The sequence below is a fragment of the Phascolarctos cinereus genome, unplaced genomic scaffold (genome assembly GCF_003287225.1).
Source record: "Phascolarctos cinereus isolate Bilbo 61053 unplaced genomic scaffold, phaCin_HiC Scaffold_2;HRSCAF=192, whole genome shotgun sequence".
In the NCBI taxonomy this organism is placed as follows: Eukaryota; Metazoa; Chordata; class Mammalia; order Diprotodontia; family Phascolarctidae; genus Phascolarctos; species Phascolarctos cinereus.
In genome coordinates, this window is record NW_027555625.1 from 327,464,223 (window position 1) to 327,484,002 (window position 19,780).

The 19,780-nt window shown below is 47.4% G+C and overlaps 1 protein-coding gene across 5 annotated transcripts in view; it reads right to left on the reverse strand.

The window, feature by feature from the left end:
- Window positions 1–7,964: 7,964 nt before the first annotated feature.
- RALY (RALY heterogeneous nuclear ribonucleoprotein) overlaps window positions 7,965–19,780 on the reverse strand; it is a 60,401-nt gene continuing 48,585 nt past the window's right edge. The window contains exons 4-10 of one of the 5 annotated variants that reach the window (XM_020998629.2): window positions 17,446–17,493; window positions 16,858–17,019; window positions 15,821–15,978; window positions 14,513–14,626; window positions 13,769–13,908; window positions 11,031–11,078; window positions 7,965–9,424 (exon numbers count right to left, since the gene is read on the reverse strand). In XM_020998629.2, coding sequence (XP_020854288.1) covers window positions 11,034–11,078; window positions 13,769–13,908; window positions 14,513–14,626; window positions 15,821–15,978; window positions 16,858–17,019; window positions 17,446–17,493 — 667 coding nt within the window. In that variant the 3' untranslated portion in view covers window positions 7,965–9,424; window positions 11,031–11,033. Of the gene's footprint in view, window positions 9,425–10,284; window positions 10,663–11,030; window positions 11,079–13,768; window positions 13,909–14,512; window positions 14,627–15,820; window positions 15,979–16,857; window positions 17,020–17,445; window positions 17,494–19,780 lie in introns of those variants that run through there. The other 4 variants (XM_020998628.2, XM_020998630.2, XM_020998631.2 and 1 more) reach the window with 4 other exon arrangements.

Genomic DNA, 19,780 nt, shown 5'->3' on the forward strand with positions numbered 1-19,780 from the left:
AGAGTTCTAAAGTCTGTCAGAGTTGTTTTGCCCTATAATGTCACTTAATAAATTGTTCTAGTTCTGCTCATGTTGCTCCTCAACAGGACATAGGGCTCTTCACAGTTTCCTCTGAAATTGTCCATTTCCTCATATTTTATGGCACAATAACATTCCATTACATTCATAGGCACAGCCTGGTTGGCTGTTCCCCACTAGGAAGACACCCCTTTAGTTTCTAATATTTGGCTACCATGAAAAGAACTGCTATTTTAGTTTAGTTTTATTATGTATTTTTGCACATAAAAGATCCTTTTGGTCTTTCTTTGATTTCTTTGGGGTATAAATAATCTAAGTTACAAAATGTTTTCTTAGCTGTTCTGTCATGCTATCCTGCCAACGTCCTAGTAAAGCAAACAGTCGTTTTAAGTCTTGTCCAACTTTTTGTGACCCCCATTTTGGGTTTTCATGGCAGAGACACTAGAGTGGTTTGCCATTTCCTTCTCCAGCTCATTTTACAGATGAGGAAACTGAGGCAAATAGTTAAGTGACTTGTCCAGGGTCACACAGCTAGCAAGTGTCTGAGGCTGGATTTGAACTCAGAAAGATGAGTCTTCCTCACTCCAGACCTGACACCCTATCCACTGTGTCACCTAGCTGCCCCCAAAGTAGACAGGGCAGGAGGATTATTGATCCCATTTTATAGTAGAGACTGGAGCATGGAGAGGCTAATAAAAGGCTTATCTAGGTGTGGAGGCAGTAAAACCCTGGCTCTTGGCCCACTGCCATTTCTACTAGAATATGCTATGTATCCTGCCTCTAAGCTGGCCTTAGCTAGGATACTGCCCTATTGAGGGCCAGCAAAGGGCATTCATTACATGCTGAAACCAAATATTTCAAGCTTGCCTTTGCTCCTAGACCATGACCCTGAGACTCATACCACTGGCTCATGGCTGGCTGTCTCAACTCTAATTCTGCCTCTCTCTCCCCAAGCCAGTTTTACTGTAGGAAGGAGACGCTTAAAGGCCTAACCTGGGATTTGTGCCTTCTCTGTCCAGCTCCGAGTGCCCCTCCTCCCTCCCCCCTGCCCATATATGTAGGGCAAGTAATCCAGAGGACCCCTGCTGTCACTGGGGTGGGTGCTACCCTAGCCGCTACAGAGTGAAAGAATCCTGGTCAAGCCTTATCCATGTCTTTCTGGAAATCATCCTTGGTGGGTTCAGTCAACGCACTGGATGCTTTCCTAGCTGCTGCTTTTTAAATGTTTGACTTTTTCTTTTCTGGTTACCCTCATCAATCAATCAACAATTAACATTTATTAATAGAACCTTATTGCACCCTTTTTTTAAATGATAGTTAAAAAAAAAGATTTTGACGCCTTTTTTTTTTTTTGCAGAAATTGCAATTCAGCCCTAGTTTACAGTGAATAGAACCGAGGGTTATTTTCTAATCTCCCTTCACCTACTCCCTACATACAGACCCTTCAAACATGTATTTGTTATATACTTACTAGATTGTAGGAAGAACTGTCAGCTACCAAACAGACCTTACCGCTTACCCATAGTTCTTCCACTCTCCTGGAAGCCTTAGGCTTCTCAGCTCTGGCTCTCCTGCTTCGGCACCACGCTGCCCGCCTCACTCCCTGGCATTTTCCTGATTGATGAGCATCCTGCGGCCCATTCTAGCCAGCCGGCGCTAGCCATGCTTCACATCCTATGCTGGCCATCTTGCTGTCTGCCTTGCGCCATGACTGGGGAGTGGGGGAGTGGGGATGATCAGGTGTTTGGAAAGGCCCATCCAAACTTCACAGAACAAATCCCCTTAATAAAAGGATTTGTTCTGTAAAATTTGGATTCAGTCAGAAGGCCACACCTGAGTACCTAGAAAGCCACATGGGGCCTGGAGGCTGTGGGTTCCCCACTCCTGGTCTAACTTACCAGTCTCCTCAGAGCCTCATGTAGTGCTTAGCAAATAATGTGCACTTAATAAATGCTTTTCCATTCATTCATTTCTTTTCATATTACCTTAGGTGAACCGCTCACTCTCTGGGCCTCAGTTTCCTCATGTGGACAATAAAAAGGTTGGACTAGATGATTTCTAAAGTGCAGTTCTAAATCCTATGAAATTTCTATCCTAAAAGCCACTAAGCCATGTACTAGATCCAGAGGAAGATGCAGTTAAGAGAAGAATTATCTCTTGACCTCAAAGAGATTACAATCCTTGGTATGTTTTATGCCATTTTTTTTGGACAACCAAATTCTCCAAATGTGTGTATGTTGTGTGTGTGTATATACATATATAATATCTATGTATATACATATATTTGCTATTGTTCAGTCATTTTAGTTGTGTCCAACTCTTCATGACCCCTTTTAGGGTTTTCTTGGCAAAGATACTAGAATAGTTTGCCATTTCCTTCTCCAGCTCACATTGTAGATGAGGAAACTGAAGCAAATAGGGTTAAGTGACTTGCCCAGGGTCACACAGCTAGTAAGTGTCTGGGGCCAGATTTGAACTCACAAACATGAATCTTCCTGATTTTAAGGCCAGTGCTCTCTCCATTGCACCACCAGTATCTTTGCCAAAAAAACCCCAAAAAAGGGTCACAAAGAGTCAGACACGACTGAAATGACTGAACGACATCTAGATTCTAGGGTACTACTCTTTCCAATGTATCATGTGTCCTCCATCACAGTCAAGAACTGATACTTTCTAATTGTTTCAATTGGAGGGGTATTTCCACTCCTCAACCCCCGGCTCCGGATAGATAAGTATGCTTCCCACTAGCTCACAGAATGAGGGAGCAGCTTTCTGTTATGAATAGGGTAGAACCTCCTTGCTTGACTGACTCTTTCCTTGGAAATGGCACAAACCATTCCACAACCACCAGAGCTAAAAGAGCCTGGGATGTAGGTAAGTGTAGGAACCTAACAAAGAACATGTGATTTGGCTTGACCAGTGGTAGTGGAGGGACTTCAAGACAAAGATCTTCTGGAGTCTTTCTTTGATTCACTTCCCTTCTGGGCCCACAGGAGGGGTGCTCTCTTTCTCTGGTAGGATGGAGCAGTAGGAGGCATTCATGTCTTTAATTTTTCTATGGGCAGAAATGGAGAGAGGGCAAATGGATAGCAGGCAAAGGACTGACCAGCTATCTATCTTTTCCTCTTTCTTTGTTGGAAATAGGGAAGCCCCCATGTATTTATATCAAGGACATCTCTTTGTGCATAGGACATCTACCAATTGTTAATCCATTGCCATCTTCTTTTCAGTAGCAATTGTGTCTTTTATTTCTTGGATTACTGTTAAGAATTCTATTTTCAATACAAAGAAACATTAACAAATTAGATTGGGATGTTTGTACTGAGCTAGAAATTTCTCCTGGTCTTCCATGTGCTCAGTATACACTGAATTGATATGGTTGTTACTGAGCTAAGATTTTCCCTTATGGTTCATGTGCTTCACATGGTGTACCTTTCTCTACCTAACAAAATTGTGTCATGTTTTGTGGGGTTCTGCTTCCAGATACTCTTGCAGCTAGTGCCCAGAAAATCCTCAAAGTGCTCCAGATTTGAGGTCTAACAGGCTTGATACCAACTGGTAGAAGAAGATGGTAGTAACACCTCTCCCAAAGTTAACCCTCTTCTTGTAGGCTCATAAAAGCATTGATTAAGCACCTGTTGCATGCAGCGCCTATATACTAGATAACTATGGGAAAATAAAAGACAGCTTTTTCCCCCCTTTTTTTAATCCCAAGGAAGTTAGATAAAGAATGTGATCAAGGTGAGATTACTAACAACCATTCATATATTATTTGAGGAAATGAAGTGGACAGAGCAATGGGTGTGGAGTTAAAGAGATCCGAGTTCAAATCCAGCCTCAGGCACTAGCTGTGCAACCCTGGGCAAGTCGCTTGACCTCTGTCTGCATTAGTTTCCTCAACTGTAAAATGAGGATAATAATAGCAGCTAATTCCCAGGGTTGTGAGGACCAAATGAGAAAATATTTGTAAAAGTGCTTAACACAGTGCCTGGCACACAGTAGGTACCGTATAAATGCTTATCCCCTCCTCCCCTATTAATAAGTTCTCTATCACTTTAAGGTTTGCAAATTAGTTTCCTTACCACAACCCTATGAAGCAGATAATTCAGATACGATCTGCATTTTACAAATAAGGAGACTGAGGTTCAGAGTTGCTACAGCCATGCAGCTCATACCAGAATCAGGATTCCAACCCAGATTTCCTGACTCTAAATGTAACATGCTTTTCCTCTTTGAGAGCCAGCAGGGCATAGTGGAAAAGGTGCTGGACTTTGGAAATCTCCTTGACTTCTGATATTTACCACGTAACCCTAAGCAAGGAACCTAACTTCTTTGGGCCTCAGGTTTCCATCTCTGTAAAACAAGGGAAATGGACTAGATGTCCTTTGAGGGCTCTTCCAGCTCTGATGATATTATTCTGTGATCCTGTGCTTGTAACACCAAGGAGGGAAGGTCTGTGGCCCCCACTGACAGGCAGCGTTAAGCAGAAGATAGGTGCTTTGGTTCTGGTGCAGTATAACGTGTGTGTGTGTGTGTGTGTGTGTGTGTGTGTGTGTGTTGTGTGTGTGTGTGGAGGGGGTACCTATGACTAGCTAGTAAGGCCTGTGTTACACACTGTGGTAAAGGACACGAATTGCCCAGATACCTGAGAAAACACTATGCTAGGTCCCTCAGAAGGTTCCAGTTTTCTTCTTATGAATGACCATGTCACTCCTCTATTAAAAAGTCTTCAGTAGCTCTCTATTGCTTCTAGGAAAAAGGAACCTCCTCAGCCCAGCACTTACAGCCTTCCACAGACTTCCAAACTTATTTCACATCATTACCCTTCAGGTACTCTACAGTACAGCCACACTGGCCTCCATTTGGCTGCCAAAGTGATTTACCTAAAGCGCAGGCAACGACCACGTCACCCTCCTAGCTCAGAAAACTTCAGTAGCTCTGTACCATCTCCAGATCAAATACACAATCCGCAATTAGCCTCTCAAGGCTTTTCATAACCTGCCCCCCCTCTTATAGTGTTCTTAACCTTCACACCATCCTGCCCCCCTCCCTCTCCTCAATCCAGCGACAGGATCTTCCATCTCTTGGCTCCAGATGGTTTCTGACCTTCTCCCATACCTGGAAGATGCTCCCTTCTCATCTCTGCCTCTTGGCTTCCTCAAAGTTCCAACTAAAATGCCACATTCTACAGGAAGCCTGTCCCAATGCTCTTAATTCCAGCGCCTCATCTCCGTTACTGATCTCCTATTTATCTTGTGCATAGCTTGTTTGTACATAACTTCTTTGCTTGTTGTCTCCACTTCGTGGCCCCACCCCCACCTCCGCCGTCCCATTTCCCCCTTCTCCCCACCTTGTTGGCTGTGAGCTTGGTCTTTTCCCTCTTTGTATTCCCGAATTTAGCACCGTGCCTGGCACACAGTGGTCATTTAACAAATGCTTATTGACTGTAAGGTGCTTTCTGAATTCAGCAGTGTCTGTGCTTTCCCCTTTGTTTAGATCAGGGGTGGGGAACCTGGGGCCACAAGACTACATGTGGCCTTCTAGGTCCTCAGGTGTGGCCCTCTGAATGAATCCAAACTTCACAGAACAAATCTCCTCAATAAAACTTTGTTCTGTAAAACTTTGGGTGAAATGGCCGCACCTGATGACCTAGAAGGCCACGTGGGCCTCGAGGCCATAGGTTCCCCGCCCGGGTTTGGACTATCCCCCATCCCTAGAATGCCCTCCCACTTCACCTCAGGCTTTTAGAATCCTTTTCTTTCAGGGCTCTGCTCAGGAAAACCTATCTCTGTCAAGTCTCTCCTGACCCTCCCAGTTTCCTTCCTCAAAGCTGGCTCTCTCCACTCCAGCACATAGCACGCATCTACTACAGGTCTGCTGAATTCATGTTGAATGTAATGTATACTTTGAAGCACAAAAGCTGTTAACAAACAGAAGACAGGCAGTGTGGCAAACCGGACAGAGCTGGCCTTGAAGCCAGCCAGGGAGACTGGTTGAAATTCAACCTCAAATACATCGTGTCTGCACCCTGGGCATCTCTCAGTGCTCTAGACAACTTTCTCAGACGAGAAACTTCAGAGGAAACGCTGACTGGCAGTGGGAGGGGGAATCTCCACTATTTCCTAGGAGTTCCGTATATAAAGGAGAAACAATACAATGCAAAATGGCCCTTTTCTAGATTCTTTCCTCAGATATCACCCCTCCCTCCCACTTACCATGTGATACACCAGGGGTCCTCTCCAGTAGCACTTCAGCAGCCCGGCCTCGGTGCGTGAGAGGCTCGTGAGTTCCCAGGATCACACAATGGCAAAGCTGGAAGGAGCCTCGGGAGCAATTACGTCCAACTCTGTCATTTTACAGAAGAGGAAACTGAGGCTCGGAGAAGAAGAAAAGATTTGCCTGGAGGCACATGGCTAGTCAGGAGAGGTAGGACTAGAATCCAGGTGTCCCGTCTCCACACAAGTGTTCTATAATTCATTCCACTAAGAGAGGGTCAGGGCGTTTGGTTAATGCTTTAACCCAATGTTGGTGTGGACAGAACTGAGAAGTGTAGATTTGGAAAGGGCAACAGGTCACCTAGTACGATTCCCTTCAAGCCCTTTCCACAACAGGGCTTCTGATTCCTCTTTAAAGACAGATTCTCCTTCCTGGGAAACATACAGGTGCCACATAAAGATATGATGAGTTAAAGCCCATTTTCTACTTCTACTCCTGGGCCTCTGCCTGGGTACCCCTCCCTAATTTCCTGTTCTTTACTGGTTCAAGAGCTTTTAAGAAATCTTCACCAGCTGCACTCTCCTCAGGAACTGAGTGAACAGAGATCAAATTCAGAGCTGGAAGACACCTGCAGAGGCCATCTGGTCCAACCCCTTCCTTTTGAAGATAAGGAAACTGAGGCCCAGAATGGTAAAATTACTTGCCCGAGGTCACAAGGGGATGAACAGGATTCAAAACCAGATTATCTGATTCCAGACATTCTAGTGCCAGGTCCTGAACTCGAATCACTGTCATTGAACTTACTTTGGGAGGAAGGAGAAGTTTCCATGTTCCTCATGCTCCCCCAGAGAAACAATGAAGCCCAAGCAGCCAATTACCCAAGCCTGGGAACCTAGCTGAATCACCTGGAGCCAGAGGACCACCAGAATTAAATGTTGACCAGTGAGTGACCTCTGGTCTAGGGCAGCCTGGGTCTTGGACGGGGTGAGCCTGTGGTACAGCAATCAGTGAACCTCTCTCCTATCTCCACTCCTCAGATATCAACCCTCCCCTCACACTATGGATTTCACAAGGAGCACTGAGAGAAGGGGAAAGATCACCATTTGCTTGGTTAGGCTGGTATAGACACCTTGCTATTCCAACTCCTCTGTGTATTCCACAGAATCACAGTCCTGGAAGGAATTTCCAAGGTTATCTAGTCCACCCCCTTCTCATTCTTAGATTGAGAAACTGCAGCCCAGAAAAGGGAAGGGATTTGTCCGAGGTCCCACAGCTAGCAAGGTAGTTTGTTTCTCTCTGGGCCTATATATACTTCATGGGTATATATGAGTTGGACTGGAAAAATTCTAAGGTCTTTCTAGCTTTCACCACCTACAGCTCCCGGCAGTAATTTCCAAGTCTAGAGCTACTTCAACTCCACCACACTATACTCTCTGCCCCATTCCCTTGTTGGCTTCTGTAAAGCGGACGACATTCACACATACAAATGAAAATAAACACGTATGCCAAGGTGAACTGACATTCATGCTTGGTAATGTCCTGTAATATCATTCCTAAATGTCGAGGGCCTGAGAGCTGAGCACAGGCAATAAAAAAAAAAATGGCCTTGGCCTCACTGAAGATGTGTGTTAGTCCTGAAAACCGTCATTGGAGAACAATGGTAAAATGGCCCAGCAGAGGGACTGTGCAGCCAGCGGTCCAGGGATGGAGGAAAGGAGCCAAGCAGAGCATTAACAAAAGAGAAGTGTTTTAATGAAGAAGAATCACAGAAGCCCAGAGTTGGAAGGGCAGAGTCAAATCACCTGTCCGATGCATCAATACCCTCACACAGCACATATCCCTCGTTAAGTCCAGCTCATACTCTTAAGATCTTTGGTGACAGAGAACTAGCTACCAAAGCAGCCCATCTCACTGCTGGTACTGCTCTAATGGTTTAGCAAACCTCCTTAGAGCCCCAAACTGCTTCCTCGTATACTGGCCCCCACCCCACTCCCTAGCATTGCTCCTAATTGTGTCCTCTAAGGCCAAGTAGTACAAATCTTTCAAATGACAGCCTTTCTGGTATTTGAAGACACCTATCGTGTTCTTCCTAAGTCTTCAGCCTGGACGTCCCCAGTTCTTCCAAAGGATGTCTGTGAGGCAGTTTCTAGCTCTCTCCATCCTTATCCTCATTTGGACATAGTGCAGTTTGTCAGTGTTCTTTCTAAAATGTGGTTCCAGTCCTGGGCACAATAAGCAGGTGTGACCCGACCAGGGCAGAGAACAACGTGGACATAACCTCTCTTCCTCTAGATGCTGTGTCTCTACTATATCTATCTATAGCCTAAAGTCATAACATTTTGGGCAGCCATGTCACATTATTAACGATACTGGGCTGGTGATCCCCTCCAACACTTGGGTTTTTCACATCAATCACATCTCCTCAATCCTGTACTCACTGGATCATAGGATTTAGAGCTGGCAAGGGACCTTAGAGACCTCATGCAACTAGTTTTTTGTACCCAATTTCAGGACTTTAAACCTATCCCTATTCAATTCCATTCTGTTATACAGGTCCACCATTCCAGCTTGCTGAGATCTTTTAGGAAACCAGATTCTTCTGTCTAGCATTAATAATTCTCTCCCAGCTCTGAACAATTTGATAAGCAGCTCTCTGCTTTAATGCCAATGGTATAAAAGATGGTTCTGAAGACAAATGCGTCGTCCAATCTGCCTGAGCATTCAGGATCCAAACTCTTTATTATCAGGGTCATCGTGAAGTTCCCTCCTTGTGGATTGCCCTCCCCATACCCCTAGAAAATCCCAAAGCCCTGCAGTGTCCTGGTCCAGGATATAATACAACTTCTGTGCTCGGCCCAGCCAGTCCCAGGCAGGAAGGAAGGCAGTTAGTTGGGGGACTTGGGGTGGGTGGATAGGGAGAGATTTCCTGCTGTCTGCTCCAGCAGGAAGGTGCCCAGGTGAGTTGTCGAGGGTACCAGGTCCATCTGGAGAAGGGGCTGGCTGGATCTGGCACTGATGGGTGACAGGTGGGTAGAAGCCGTCGGACCCATAGTTCTCCTCTGCTGCCCAGCTGGGGATGATGGCACCTGGGGGGTGGGGGGTGATGGGTGGTGCCTGGCTCAGGGGGCCAGGGTCAGGGTTTGCCCTCATACCGTCCTCCTCGGGTCAGCCTGCAGTCCCTCCTATCCCGCTGTTAGAATGGAAGATAAGGAAGAAACACTGGTTTGAAGTACAACAGAGCAGTGTGCTTGGAGGATATGAATGCTTCAGGTCCTGCTGAGGGTTTGTCGTTGATTGTGGAGAGGAAAACATAAGTGAACCAGGGAGCACCAGGGAGTCTGCATCTCAATGAGAGGCACACTGAGAAGCCTTGGACATGGGTACCTGGAGAACTGGTGCTAGGTCTCAGTTCTGGTTCAAGTCACTCTGAGCCTCAGTCTTCTACTTTGTAAAGTGGAGATAATAACCCTTGGACTACCTGTCTCACAAGATAGTTGTGAGGAAAACAGCTTGTAAACCCTCAAATATTACAGGAAATCAGTACAGCAGGGAAAGTCCTGGATTTGCAATGAGGAGAGAGCTGGAATCAAACCCTATCTCTGATACTCACTGAACTAAGGGTAACCACGTCATGTCTTGGCTTAATTTGTTAACACTCGAAGTGCCTACCTTAGGAGACTGTTGTGAGGATCAAGTGAGGTGTGGGTAAGGAGCTCTGAAACACTTAGAAAGCTGTATTAAACGTCAGCTATTATTACTAAACAAAGGGGGTTGGGGCTTATTTTCTCTTTTCCTACATAGTTTGCTACAATCAAGGGAAAGTGAGATGCCAGGGCCAGCTGAGATAGGACATAGGTATCCCCCAAGCAGAGTCAGGAAGACGAGTTCAAATCCAGCCTCAGACACTTACTGGCTATATGCACCCCCAGCAAGTCATTTAACTTTGCTCGATCTCAGTTTCTTCATCAGAAAGAAAAAAAAAACCCAAAAGATAAAAATAGCCCCACGGGGTTGTTGTCAGGATCAAATGAGAGAATATATGTCAGGCACTTTTATAAACGATAGCAATTATTTATTAATAATAATAATGGTGACCTAGTGGCACAGCTGAGCACTGGGGAGGGAGCACTGACAATAAGGCATGAGGCAGTGGGCAGAGCTGAACTTGGACACAGGAAGAGCTGGGGTCAAATCCTGCTGGGGACACGTACTGTGTGACTTAGCCCCTCTGGGCTCATTCCATCCTATGTAAAAAGCTCTCTGGATTTATGATCCCTTCCTGTCCGGTAGGCCAGAGATAGAGGGGGAAATCTCTCCATCAGCTTTAAGATGAGATTTATGGGCTTCTCCTGGTGCAATTTAATGCTTCTTTAGTTGGATGCGAGATGCTGAGGACATTTCATCCTTGGGAAAAGAATCCTGGGTTGCCTAGGGAAGGATGGGTAGTGGGTGGGGAGGGTTAATGTCTTGGGGAAGGGAAAAGGGCATTCTTGGTGGCTTAAGAGGTCCTGGACACCATTTCAGGCCTGTGGAACAAGGTCAGGTTAGGGAGTATGGGGGAGGCCAGGCCCCAACCCACCGATAACCACTCATTTAACCCACCTTAACAGTCATTCTAGGAAGCTCGTGACTAGGGAAAACAAGGAGGAAGCTCTCGTTACTATTCCCTGGTCAGTGCTGGGAAAACTGACCTCAGCCTAGAGGTCCTTTGATGGGACCCAATAAAACCTCCAGGAACCCAAAGTCCAGCCCACCCACCCCTCCTCCCGATCCTCAGCCCCACCAAGGCCTCATACCATTTACTGTAGAGTCAATTCATCCAGCTCTGTGTATCGGCTGTTGTCCTGAGAGAGAAAGAAGGGGGGACAATGGAGGGAGGGAGATAACAAGTTAACACATACGAAGTGCTGTGTTCAGTTCTGGGTTTATATTTTTGTGAGAGTCACTGATAAGGTGGAACACCCAGAAGAGAGCAACCAGGATAAAACGGTGGAGGACCACTGAGTCACTGAAGTCCTCAAGGATCTGAAGAGCTATCACCAAGAAGGGTTAATTTGCACTTCAAAAGGCAAAAACAGGATTACAGGGGGTGGGGTAGGTAGAAGGGATGTGGGATTGTGGCTCGATATATAAAACAATTGGAGCTTTCCAACAATGTGATGGACTGCCTTGAAAGATATGGAGCTCCTCAATATTATCAATAATCAGTGATACAAATTAAAACACTTCATTTGTTTTTACCAGACTTCATACCCACCAAACTAGAAAAATTAATTCAAAGCAAGGAAACCTAATGCTAGTAGGGTTATGGAATAAAAAAGTATCCTCCCCTCATTCACTGCTGGTGGAAACGCAGACAATGCAGAAGCTTTTCTGAGTGCCATTTAGTAGTATAAAAGTTGTAAAATCCCACTATTGGGAATATATCCTATGAGTGTTATCAAAAATAAAAAGGCTATATGTTTAAAGATGTTCACAGTCATAGCAAATGTTAATTGTGAAAAACTGGAAATGACCTAAATGCCCAACAACAAGGGAAGAATTCAGTACGAAATGGTCCATGAATGTAATGGAATACCATGGTGCAGCTGACACAAGTGTGAAGAACTGAGGGAACTCTGGGAAGATCTTTACACAATAATGCAAAGGAAGAAAAATCAGCAGCACCAGGGGAAGGGCACACACAGGAACTTCAACCATCAAAGAGAGAAAGTGAATGAGAATGCGTGGACAAAGAATCTTGATGAGGGAGCAACTGAAAAGTGAGGGTACTTTAGGCGCTGAAATAATTTAAATGTTAACAGTTACTAAGCCAAGTCTAGTTTGTTGTATTAATGTTAAGCTTTTAAGAGAACACAAAAAGGAAGTAAGTAAAAAGGAAAATAAAGAGAAGAGAAAGGAAAGATACTAAGCCTCCTATCACTGGAAGTATCCAAGGAGAGGCTGTAGAATACGGGACAGACTTGAGACCTCTGGAGCCCTTCTAGCTTTGAGAGGCTGTGCTTGGTGAGCAACTCTGGCCTTCTAGCAAAGGAACTACCCGAGGGCAATGCTGTTCTGCTGTTCACATTGGCTGTGGATGGTCAGGCACGAGGAGAGAGGCTTAAATGAAAATAGGAGAAATCAGCGGGACAGAAGAAAAGAGCCCTGACAATGCAATGTCTAGCACAGTGCCTTGAACACAGTAGGTCCTCAATAAACATTTCATAAGACTCTCAGAGCTGGAAGTGGTCTTGAAGACCTTAATCCAACCCAGGTATCCTCTTCACGTCACCGATGGGGCAGGGTGGAGTGTCCATCCGGCCTCTGCCGCACTCACTGATCACACAAAAGCAGCTCATGGCACTGCTGTACATTTGACTGGACACATGGGGGCAGCTTCAGACTCTGACTGAGGAGAAACGGAAAAACCACGGGGTGGTGGGAAGAGGGTCCTGGAGCTGCCTTGTGTAACCTTGGGCAAGTAGATCCCCTTCCTCTCTGACGCTCAGTTTCTTTCTCTGGAAAATGTACGGTTTGGCTTAAGCAATTTCTAAAACCCCTTCCAGCTCTGCTGTTCTAAATAAATACTGCAGCCTCAATCAAGTTCAGAGTTTAAGTTCTGAGGTGCAGGGGCCAAGGAACCGGGGCGGGTGGGAAAGAAGGGTGCTCAAGATCACATGACATACCATTTTGAAAGTGTTCCTCTTAGTAAGAACTGTTTTTAACTTTTGGCACGGCCAGAATTTCACCTTATTACAGCTACTTCTAAGTTCTCTTGTGTTCCTGTAACTCACAGCTTTTCTGAATGAAGTTTAAGTTTCTGTCCTGTTCAATGTTCTATAATAATTTCTAAAAGGAAATTATACTGGAGACTAGACCTTGGAATTAATTTAAACGTAAATCTATACTAAGCAAGTTTCATTGGTTGTCCTGATGTTCAATGTTAAGCTTTTAATAAAAGACAGAAGAAAAGAAGGAAAGGAGATGGCAGCTTCAGGGTCCCTGAGCTCCCCCAAAGCATGACTCAGTTTACACTTCCTTGCCCATGTGTGTGTCTGGGCACATATAGTGTGTAAGTCGGACAGAGAGTCTTTTGGATGGTCTGTCTGTGTCTCTGCCTGACTGGTGGGCTCCATGGCTCTCAAGCCCCCAAGCTGCCATGTCCCCAGTTCCCCCCGCTGAAGAATTTACTTTTTTATTTTGTATATAATTATCTACATACATAGATATGATAAGATGATACACAGCTATGCGATAGCTGGGATTGAGGTTCTTTTGTTTTTTGGGCTGGGAAACAGAGGCAGGGACAAGGGCACAGGCTAGGTCCAGGAGCTGGGAGTTATGGGCAGGGGCAGGCAGAAGGAAGCAGGAACCAGTGGAGGGGCAGGGAGAGGCAGGCTCTGGAGTGAATTGCTTCCCCCCCCCAGCCCCCACATTGGAGCAAACTGAACACTTGAAAGTCACCTGTCCAGGTGGCTCTTACTAGGGCAAAGCTGGGGGACTGAAGGTTGGATGCTCAGGGGCCCAGCTTTTGTCCGCCCTCGACCCTCACCAAATCTTCGAAGTCATCCTGTGCCAGCGCCTCGTCACCGTCATCCCCAGGTAACAACTCTTCCAACGGTGTCTCTGCCTCCGAAGCCGTGTCCTCCTGAGTGGCCTCACTTTTCTTGCTGTCATTTTTCTTCTTGCCATCTTGGGGAGTGGAGAGAAGAGGGGAGAAGCAAAAGCTCAGGGTAGGGTGGACACCCTTAGGGCATCACAAGTTGGATCAAAGGAAAGCCTGGCCCACAGGAAAGCCTTCAGACCTGGTCAGGAAACCCTAACCTTTTCCATCATCACTTTTCTCTCAGAAGTCCCCCTCTCCACTACTGCCAAGCCCAACACCCTGCACACAGCAGGCACTTAGTAAAACTTTGCTGGACTGAAATGAAACCCAACCTCAGAGCCTCACAATTTTAGAACTAAAAGGGTTTAGGAACTGCTTTGAGATATGAAGCCCCTTACCTTGCATGCCCAGAATCATTAGATCATAGACTTAAGAAATGAAAAGATAACCTCAGTCACCTAAGGAGGGAAGTGACTTGCCCAAGGTCACAGATGGAGTAGTAAGTGGTGGAGGTGGAATCTGAATCCAGGCCCTCTGACTCCAAAGCTAAGCATTATGTCTACTGTACCAGGCTGTCTATCTTATCCTCAAACTCCCAGCTTCCCTCCCTTTTCCCCTTCTTCTCGCTTACCCTCTCCACTTCTCTGGGGCTGAGCCAGGGAAAAAGGCCCCGAGAAGCAGGGGTCTAACCTGTGCTAGGACTCTGCTCCTCCGAGATCTGGTCCAGCCGCCCCAGCAGGGCCTCAATGTTGTACTTGATCTGGGTAAGTTCTGTCTTGATGGTCTGCAGTTCAGTACATTTCACTGGAGGTACAAAGGGGATCAATAAGCACAGGGAGGAGGTTATCAGAACTGTTTCACTAACAATTTTTGCAAGTAGAGGTAAGGGGCTCATATAGGTATGGCTTACAGAAGGAAGAAATCCAGCCCAGATCGCTACAAAGTTTCTAAACTGTTCAAGGGGAAGAGCTGAGTCCTGGTATAATACTGCTGCCAGGGGTAAGGTTTGGCAGAGGAGAAAAAGAGCCCCGGGCTGGTGCTGGGCTCTGAATTTCACACCCTGGTTACGGCTCCGGAGGAGTTGGGGGAGAATCTCTACCAGGGCTGGCTGCTAGAACTGGACCAGCCAATCTCCGCTGGCTGACCAGTGCCATGGACTTGCCTTCCCCTTGAGCCCCAGACTAGGTTGTCTTCTATATTTAAGAGACAGGGGGTCAGGAAACTGAGGTAGGGTCCGAGTTCCCAGTGTAGGGCCCAGGGGGCTTCTGGGCATGAAAGAATGGAAACTGCCTCAGCCCTCCGTGGCCTGTCTTAGCTCACCTCACTAAATTTTCCTGGCCTCCAGACCCTCAGTCTATACCTTCTCCTCATGTCCCATCATTACAGCATTTAAGTTATTCTTCATATTTAACCCAATCTCTGACTCATCATAAGCTCACACTTCCACAATGCTTTTAAGTTTGACAAAGTGCCTTCCTCACAACAACCTTGTGAATCAGGAAATGCAGGGAGCAGTACCCCCATTTTGCAGACAGGGAAACTGAGGCCCAGCAGGTGACATGATTCCTCTAAGGTAGAACACCTAGTAGGACCGATGGGACTCAAACTAAGGCTTCCTGCCTCCCTACCTCAGACTTTTCTGACTGTACTACACTCATGCCAATTTTGGGGGGGGGGGCCTTCGATCTCCTCAGCCCCTTTCAGATCTTGTCTCCTCTCTGATGGTCTGTCTCGAGGCTGGTGGAAGTTCCTGTAGGGAAATTTCCTGGGAGTTTTTTGTGCCACGAAGAAAGTCAAGGGAAGTTCCTAAGAGCATTCTAGGAGACAAGCAGGGAAAGGATGCTGAGACGGAGTTCATTGGTGTTGAGGGCTGGGAGGTAAGTTCAGGGATCCCTGGGGCTGGAAACAGGTTTGTGAGGTCTTCAAAGACTTGGAGAGAACTTTAAGGGTCTAACAGCAGTTCCCCACACCATCCCGCCTCAAGCCATGGACACTCACACTTTAACTTTGATGAGCTGCTGGAAGTGGTGGAGCGGGCAAAGAGTCTGACAGGCAGAGTTGCTTTGATGCGACGAACGAGAGGGATGGTGACCCGTGGCCGCTTCACAGGAACCACCCTGGGGACCGGAGAGAGCCGGCCCCGGGGTTCAAAAAGCCTGAATTTCAAAACAGGACAGAGACTTGCAGACTGGGTGTCCCAGGCAGCGTGTCCCCAGGGTCCAATGGCCAAACCAGAGATGGAGGATGTAAGGAGGACTAGAGGGATGGGGAATGGACAGGATATGGATGAGCGAGAGAGGGTGGATGGAGGGAGGGAGAGGATCTCGACATATAGTGATGGAGGTTGCATGAGGGATGGACAGAGGGACTGGGGGACTGGGGAAGGGATATGGCCACCAAGGGCTGCTACTGCTTCTCAAACGCCTCTTGGGGGCCCAGTAGCCTGGACTGTGGCTGAGACCAGCAGCTTGGAGGCTAAAGCCCTATCCTCAACTCCTCTCCTCTCCCTCTCTGTCTCTCTCATTCCCAGGCAATGGTTTCTTCCACACCTCCCTGCCCCCCAATTCCTCCCAACCCCTGAATCAGGCCCAAGACCTCCAACCTCTGGATGATTTGCAGCCCCTTAAAAACAGACTGAACAGTGGCCCAAGAAAATGGAAGGCAGATTTAGAACAGAGCAGGGCTCTCAGGTGAGGGGGGGAAAAAAGGGATTTCCGGGGGACTGGAGGGCATGTTGCTGTGTGACCTTGGGCAGTCAATGAAGCCCCTGAAGCTTTGGTTTTCTCATACATCAAATGGGGAGAGCAAGACCTGTCCAATTTGCTTCACAGGGCTGTGGTAAGGATCCAGCAAGAAATAATTTTTAAAGGCAAAAGGCTCACCTGAGGGCACCCACCTGGAGAAGGGAGGAAGTTGTGGGCCTTGCCAACCTGCTCTCTCTTCACCCACCCTGACCCGATGCCCACCCTCCATTCCCCGATTCCCTCCAGTCTACAGATAGAGAAACTGAGGCACAGAGAGGGCAAGCAACTTGCCTCAGGCCACACAGTGGCTCCGTGGTGGATCTGGGGACTAAGAACCCAGGGTTCACATGCCTTCCCTCGGACAGTGGTCCTGACTGCACTCCTGAGCTGGGAGCCGGAAACCCCTTCTCCCGGGCAGCCAAGAGTAGGCTGAGGCTGAGGCTGGGACTGGGGCTGGGGCAGGGGGAGGAAGGGGAGGAAAGAGAAACAGGGGAGAGGACAGAACTTCAGGCCAACCATGAAGATCTCTGGTCAGTAACCCCAGTGTATGAGGGGCAGAGCCTGGTGGGCTTCATGTGGGAGACAGGGCCGGGAGAGGAGGATGAGAAAGGTCTTCTGAAGGTGCACCTTCAGGGCCTTCTGGTTTCAGAGCAGTCCCAGTACTCTCCCAGCCCACAACAAAAGTGCCTTCCAGTCATGAAATCCTGACTTTCAATTTAATTCAACAAACATTTCTTAAGTGCCTACTGTGTGCAGAGCTTGGCGCTAGGCTTGGAGAGATGAGGGGACTGACTCACAGCATGGGGGCTTCCCCTGCCTGCTGGCCCTGGGCCCCATGCCCCTCCCCCTTCCCTTCCTGGTGATCTCCTCTCTGCTCACCTGTCATACAGGTCTTCCCTGTAGTAATCAGAGTCAAAGTCGTAGCCCCTGGGGAGACAAAGGGGAGACACTCAAGGGTTAGAGTCTCCCTCCTGCCCAATGGCTGGTGTGAGCTCATTATCATCACTGCCAAGCCTACATCCACCTCTCCTGGGATCAAAGCAACCCCTGAAGCAGGAAGGATAAGGGTCATCATTCCCAGCCTACAGATGAGGAAAGGCTGAGGGAGGAGAAGGAGGAAACCCTCAGAAAGTTATTAACTTTCCCAAGGTCATATGGCTGGCAGGTGGTGAAGCAGGGACCAAGGTGCAATGGAAAGAAGGTGGGACCTGGAATCGGACCTGGGTCCAAATCACAGCCCCACTCCTAGCAGGTGTATGGTCCTGGACCCACTTTGAGCCTTGGTCCCCTCCTTTTTGCACTATGTACCTCACAGGGGTTTTTGTGAGCAAAGTGCTCTGTGAACCTTAATCTGCTCTCTAAGTGGGAGCTGTTAATAATAGCAAGAGCTAGCATTTCAATAGGTTTGCACTTTCCACCTATTATTTCATTTGAACCTCAGAACAACCTCATGTCATTGTCATCCCCATTTGACAGCAGAGGAAGCTGAGGCTGAGAGAGGTTACAGAACCTGCCCAAGTAACGGGTGTCTGAGGCAAGATCTGAAGTATCTCAGGTCTCCTGACATCAAGGCCAGTGCCCCACTCTCCTGCCTAGCTGAGTTGTTAGTACAGGAGAGGCGACCCTGGGTTGACTCTGGCTCATGAGGGAGGGACACTGACACTGAGTTGCCTCCTGTCACTTTCTATGGACAAAATCCAGAAATGTGCCTGTTCCCCCAAATTGTGTGCTCAGGATGTTACCATCCATTCAGGATGGCATGGTGAGGAAAGCCCTGCATCTGGAATCAGGAAACTGGGTTCAAATCCTGCCTGTCACATGACCCTGGTCACTTGGTTAACTCATTTATAAAATGGTAGGTTGGATCAATAAACCACTAAGGTTCCTTCTGAGCTCCTGAACTCTGCTGTTCACTTGGTACAGCTGGTCCTTCTGCTTGGAAGGCCCAGTCTTTTTCCTCCCAGCTCCCATGGAATCCTCCCCCTTCAAGCCCAGCTCAGCCTTTCCTGATTAAGCAATCCCCAGTAATCTCTAGGCTCCTCTAGCCCTGCCTGGCCTTCTCATTTTGGTGCTAGATTATTGCCTTTTCTAACTGTGTACCGGGGTGAGGCAGGGGTCCAGTAAAAGCTAGTGATATTCAAGTGAAGAGCTGAAGCCCACCCCATTCCTCTGCCTCCTGAAAAGAGTGATACTGTCTAGGGATTTGTGGCTTAGTTAACAGCAGTAATGGATTGAAGGGACAGCCTGACTCACTGAGCCTACAAAGCTTATTTGGTGATTTAAATCTCTACTTTCCTTCATCCAGCAAAAGCTATGGAGAAACTGAGGCACCAGTGTCTCCCCCAGGGTTTGCTTACGAATGGCTGGATTTTTCTTGGCTTCCTTCCCCACCTGGAATAGCCACCTCACCTCACACCCTGCAACAATGAACTATGTCTTACCCCCAAGCCTGGTGGGGCTTCATCTAGGGGAGGGGTTCCTAAGACAATCCAGGTAGGATCCCACCTGGGCTAGGAGTGGGAACAGTGTGGTGTAATGGATAGAATGAAGAACCCAGACTCCATTCACTTCTGACACTTCTAGCTATGTGACCTTGAAGAGTCACTCATCTGAACTTTATTTTCTTTGTCTATAAAATGAGGATAATAATGGTGACACTGCCTACCTATGTGACCTCTGACAAGTCACTTAGCCTCTGGGAAATTCAGTTTCTTCATCCGTAAAACGGTGATAAGGCTATCTGTTTACCCCTGACTCACAGAGTTATTGGGAGATCACCTGCACCAAATGCGCTACAAACCTGAATAGTACAACATAAAGGAGCTCTGGCAAGCAGAGGAAGCCTAACCCTTCCTCCACTCGACAGCCCTTCAAGTACATGAAAATGAGCATCCTGGTGGCCCCCTTGGCCTCCTCTACAACTTGCCCTCACTGGCACAGGGTCCAGGCCCTTCGTCATGCTGGTGACCTATTTCTGCTCACACTGCAGTCTAGCAAAGTGTTTCTTCAAACGTGGCACCCAGCACTGAACATATGGCTCTTTGCGTGGGCCCTAACCCGTACAGATGGGTAAGACCATCGCCCGCTTCTTTCTGGACACTATCCCTCTCACTTCAGTCCATGCTGGAGTTAGTCCATTTCTCCCTGCAGAACCTCCTCTCTCCTCCCTGAGACTCTTCTGGGTTTGGGAGAATCCAGCCAAGGCCCTCAGGGA